The sequence below is a fragment of the Rhagoletis zephyria genome, unplaced genomic scaffold (genome assembly GCF_001687245.7).
Source record: "Rhagoletis zephyria isolate East Lansing unplaced genomic scaffold, Rhagoletis_zephyria_1.1 Rzeph_scaffold_18174, whole genome shotgun sequence".
NCBI lineage: Eukaryota > Metazoa > Arthropoda > Insecta > Diptera > Tephritidae > Rhagoletis > Rhagoletis zephyria.
In genome coordinates this window covers 4,761-10,203 of record NW_016175235.1, presented here as the reverse complement: position 1 = coordinate 10,203, position 5,443 = coordinate 4,761, and the positions used below count along the sequence as shown (strand labels likewise).

The 5,443-nt window shown below is 37.5% G+C and overlaps 1 protein-coding gene across 2 annotated transcripts in view; it reads right to left on the bottom strand.

Moving 5' to 3' along the window:
- Nucleotides 1-2,188: 2,188 nt before the first annotated feature.
- Nucleotides 2,189-5,443, bottom strand: part of ninaG (neither inactivation nor afterpotential protein G) — a 7,013-nt gene continuing 3,758 nt past the window's right edge. For both annotated transcript variants that reach the window (XM_017636446.1, XM_017636445.1), the window contains 3 exons: nt 2,748-3,961; nt 2,589-2,675; nt 2,189-2,518 (listed from right to left, as the gene is read on the bottom strand). In XM_017636446.1, the coding sequence (XP_017491935.1) occupies nt 2,374-2,518; nt 2,589-2,675; nt 2,748-3,961 (1,446 nt within the window). In that variant the 3' untranslated portion in view covers nt 2,189-2,373. The remainder of the gene's footprint in view (nt 2,519-2,588; nt 2,676-2,747; nt 3,962-5,443) is intronic.

The following is a 5,443-nucleotide window of genomic DNA, read 5'->3' as shown; positions in this document are numbered from 1 at the left end:
GAACAAAGTTATAATACCCTTGTGCACAAGTGCGGTCGGGTATAAAAAGTAAAAAAAAAACAAGAAAATAGTTTTAAAAAAGTACCACATTTCGCTGCTTTGGACTGGACGAGATCTAATTAGCAACATATCAAAGTGATTCACTAGCTCGGGTTTTCTCTGTAGGGTAAATGCTATGCTATACAAAGGACGCCACCTTAGTGACGTATAATTAAAAAAAAGTTCTTGTATGTGCATCAGCAGAAAACAATTACCTTTATTTGTGTGCATTCAATTGCTGCTATTTGTATGTCTGTAATGTATGTACCAATGCATTTACTATATGTTTGTGCATTGTGTTTGACGCGTGCATATTTACGTTCACCTATTTATTTATTTAACTGCACATGTGCGTCGCATGGTCTCGGCAGCCAACGAATTTCGATCGCCGCCTGTCCGTGTGAGGTGCCATGGACGTCATTGTTAATGAACTTGAAAATTGTGCATTGCGGTAGAAAAGTGTTTCACTCTCAATTCAAATACAAATACAAATACAAAAATATCTGTGCATTCAGTTGTAGTTAAATAAATATTTAGCCATGCAGTAGAATTTCGATAACTCGTAGGCTCGATGAGTCCCCGACCGCTCTAAGTGACAAATAAGTTCAGTCCGTTTCAATAATTTCTCTTGCACCAATAATCTTCTAAGTCGAAAATTATTACAATTTTGAAAAACAAAAAGGTACATGCAACAGTCAGATTCATTCTGTTCAGTAACAACAACAACCAAAAAAAAGGATAGTACATTGGATTGCGGGCTATCTAGATTCCACTGTTGTAACTACCTTGCAAACAATTTTTTCAGAGTGTTCTGAATTGTAGAGAAATTTTAAAGAATTCGTAAAGATTAACCCTTTGTTATGCATTTGCCATATTTGATAGAATTGAATATCTTTGAAATGAAAGTTTTTGTAAATATGAAAATATTTAAAATCTTATTAGAATCAGCTTCATTTTAGTTATTGCATTTTCGTTTTAATGTAGATGTGGAAATGCAGACTTACACAAACGCACCCATTCATAAAACCGTTTTGACAATTTTCTTGCTTTTACTATCCCAAAGTTTTTGAGAATTTATTTTTGTATCCAAATACTTAATTCTTAAGTATATTGGACATTAAAAAAGATTGATTCTTCTAAATTTAAATCAGAACTTAACTTCAATAATTTAACTATTAAATTTTTGCAATTTGAAATTTTCTTTCCATTAATTTTATTAAAAATTATTTTCAGTTCCTTTATGTCAACAAGGAATTCTGGTTTAAGTTTTATCAGACCACCATTTGAAATTTGGTCTATCCATGTTACATATATGAGTGAGAGATTTTCTTTTCATATTCGGTATGATAAATCCTGCACCTGGGAACAAACGCATCCGCTTAGAAATACTCGGCTGCAATGGGAAACAAATAAAGTCACGCGCACTTGTGAAGAGTCTCCTAATATAACATCGCAGCAATTTGCCTACTGTGGTAGCTCCACTTGACAATTCGGAGGTTTAAAATAACGCTCTTGGTAAATTCGACGCACCGCCCGTAATTCCTTTTCATTTTATTATGTATGTATTTAAAAACAGTCGCACAGCTCACAATTGAAAATTAAAAAAAAAAATTAAAATTTTTAATAGTATAGGGTTAAGATTGACATTTTAGTCGCAGTTCAAAAGAGGGAAATTTTGAAATCACTTCAACCTTGTTTTGCCTTGGATCAGGTTAAGGTGTGGCAGCATTAGACAAAGAGAGATGAGAGATTCCAATCGTTCAGCGTCCACAAAACCCACACACAAAAGTAGAGAGTTGCGGCTTTCTGAACAGAAAAAGACCCCTGCTGGAATTTCGTTGAGCTGGTACGAGTCGCACCTTTCCCAGATGATGCTTTTCATGCTGCGTTGTAAGGATCGCAAGAGTTTATGGGGCGGGAAAGGGACATCCAAGCATTTCTCCTTTCATATATTCGCCAACTCATAAGTTATGGGCTCAAGGATTACAAGCGTTTTGCCCCCTATTGCCAACCCCTTATAATGTTGATGTAATTTAAGACAGAGCTCTGTAAGGAAAATAAAATCGAATGGACACTCGAATTTTTCTTCAAGGGCCAGGTATTCTTGGAACTAATTTCAAAAGATATTCCTATGCAAATGCACATTTACGACTTTTCTGTGACTTTTTATTTGTTATTATTTTTAACACAAGACAAACTAGCCAAACAAACTTATTAACTAACAACTATATACATACATACTTAGGTATGTACTTCCTAAGTGCACTTATCTTTAGGAATTTCCTACTTCTAAGAAATACATACATATATGCACACATAGTAATCTGGTTTAACTCATTTCTTTTTCATTTTTTCCCTCTGTAAAATCATCGTTGCGCCCCGAATAGCCATTCCAATTATAACTGAGTTGGGGTTTCCAGACACGGGAGTCGGCAGAACACTGGCATCTATTATTCGCAAGTTTTCGACGCCATGTACCCTTAAATATTTGTGCGTTTTAATGAAATATTTTGCAGAAAAAAACATACGAAGCGGTGAATGAGACTTACTTGAACTCTGAATTGACAACGCTGTTGTTTGCGGCTGTGCCCATGACGCATGTACCGCCCGGATGGTGCGAGCCCAGTCCCACGTATCTGTTAAAAAGCAAACAAACAACTAGTATTGAATAACTTCAAAACGGGTTCCAATTTTAACGCACTGCATACCTCATCACGCACTCCAAGTAACGATCGCTGGGCATATTTTCAACAAAATCCTTCTCGGTAGGCCCATATTTCTTGCACTCCTCAATTTTCGGCCAATGTATGTGTGGACGTAGCGAAGCAAAGCTTTCCGATGTGACGACCTCTACTGCGGCGCGTATCGCGCGTATCGTACAGTCGACATCGCCAGCTTCTCGCAAATAGTTCGGATCGATCATCGGTTTCCAACGAGTGTTGGGTATGCCAATGGTGACGGTGCCACGAGATTTCGGTTGCAGACATGTTGATATCAGCACGAAGCCCTCTTGTGAAGTGTTCTGATAGCGCGGGAAGAGAGCGCGAAAATACTCCTGTTTGAAATTGGAAATTGACATTAGAGCGCGTTCATCGACTGCGCCGACGCCGAAGAAAGTCAAGCCGAAGCTATCTTCGTAGCTGGAATCTATGTGGCCCAAAACACCAAAGTTACCCAAATGACCATAGCCATTAATCAGATAATTCAAAAGCTGGATGGGATTTAGCAGCGAGCGCTGATTCAATGTTGGACCCACAGTGTCAATGGAGACAAAGAGTGGCAAATTGAGATGGTCATGTAGATTTTCGCCCACCAATGGCAGTTGCAGCTGCTGTGGTATGTCTAACTCTTCGAACAGTGGTGCATCGCCAATGCCAGAAGCCAGCAATATTTGTGGTGTTTGGTAGGCGCCTGCGCAAAGTATCACCTCGCAGCGTACGTCCACACTGAAAACGTACTCCTCATGATTTTTCGTATCCATTACGCCCACTAAAATAGACTGTACCTCACTATTTTCATCGCCGATATACTCGAGGTTCAATCGCTTCAAGTAGGCTTCGGTGAGCGTATGGAGGTTGCGGCGCTTCAGAGCAGGCTGCAGGAACTGATGGTAAGCATTGTGTCGCAGGCCATTTTTAATAGTATACCGGGCACGACGAAAGCGCCAGCTCTTTTTCGAAAACTCGGTTTTTGCTGTGTGCAGCGCCTCTGTTATTTTCGAGTAATCGCGAGGTATTTCCAGCAACGAATGGGTTTGTGTGCGAACTGCGGTGAGAAATGGCCGTATGTCATTCCAGCGCCAATCGGAGAGATTATGTCGCTTCGCCCAGTTCTCAAAATCGCGCGGCTCTCCATCGAAATGCAACATGTAATTCAACTGAGCGGAGCCGCCAAGACCTTTACCTCGAGGCAAGTACTGACGCTGCAAATAAGAGGCATGCGTTTGAATAATAAAATCCGTTAACAGTAGAAAAAAATACTAAGTATTTTTAAAACGAGCTTTCTAAATATAAACGAAATTGGACCATAAATATATCTAAGCTTCCAAGGAAGACGGTCAACTGATCAATTCATATTCCCGCATACGCGAGTCAGATATGCAAACAACTGATATTCCCAGGTTTGCAATTTTGTACGATATGAATTTCGTAGGAAATCGGCCGTGTTAAAATTCATGAAAGAATTCAGTCACTTTTGCTATTACAGATTCATTTCCTAGCTATTACTTTTTACTACTGGGATGCGAAAGGTATATCATCAGATCTGTACCGTTAGTTCGATTTTAAAAGATAAGGTATCAAATTAAAAGCCTTGGCCTATAGATGTGCAATAGCTTCTTATTTTTTTCAAAAAGAGTTGCCACCTGATATCGAATTAAATTCAAATTATTTTTAAGTTAACTCAATGAATATCGATCGAAATGGTTTTGAAAAGGCTTTATCTCTTAAATACGCATGTATATCCTGATATAGATGTTAGATNAATACTAAGTATTTTTAAAACGAGCTTTCTAAATATAAACGAAATTGGACCATAAATATATCTAAGCTTCCAAGGAAGACGGTCAACTGATCAATTCATATTCCCGCATACGCGAGTCAGATATGCAAACAACTGATATTCCCAGGTTTGCAATTTTGTACGATATGAATTTCGTAGGAAATCGGCCGTGTTAAAATTCATGAAAGAATTCAGTCACTTTTGCTATTACAGATTCATTTCCTAGCTATTACTTTTTACTACTGGGATGCGAAAGGTATATCATCAGATCTGTACCGTTAGTTCGATTTTAAAAGATAAGGTATCAAATTAAAAGCCTTGGCCTATAGATGTGCAATAGCTTCTTATTTTTTTCAAAAAGAGTTGCCACCTGATATCGAATTAAATTCAAATTATTTTTAAGTTAACTCAATGAATATCGATCGAAATGGTTTTGAAAAGGCTTTATCTCTTAAATACGCATGTATATCCTGATATAGATGTTAGATGAAAGAGGTTGTGGTTTGAAAATATTTTGAATAGGGTTGCCACCTGTTTCAAAATTAGAATTTAAATAAAGTATGCATGAGTTAAGTGAAATATAAAAATATTACGTGAAACGAAGGTGGTAAGATATCCTTAGTTTAAATATTTAGATCATCAAAGAGGGTTGCCACCTGGTAAAAATGTAAACTCAAATTATTTAAAAACTTAAAGCAAATGTTAAAAATATGGGTACCAAATGAAATGGGTTTGAAAAGGCTTTATTTCTGAACTGTATTTAGGAGGGTTGCCACGTATTGAAAAAATCAAATTTAACTTAATTCATCGGGCACATGAAGCCCGATATCAGACGCTAGAGATTTGTTTATTTCTTAACTATAGGTGCGTTCGTTTAAAATCTCCAGCAGAAACCAACCAACTG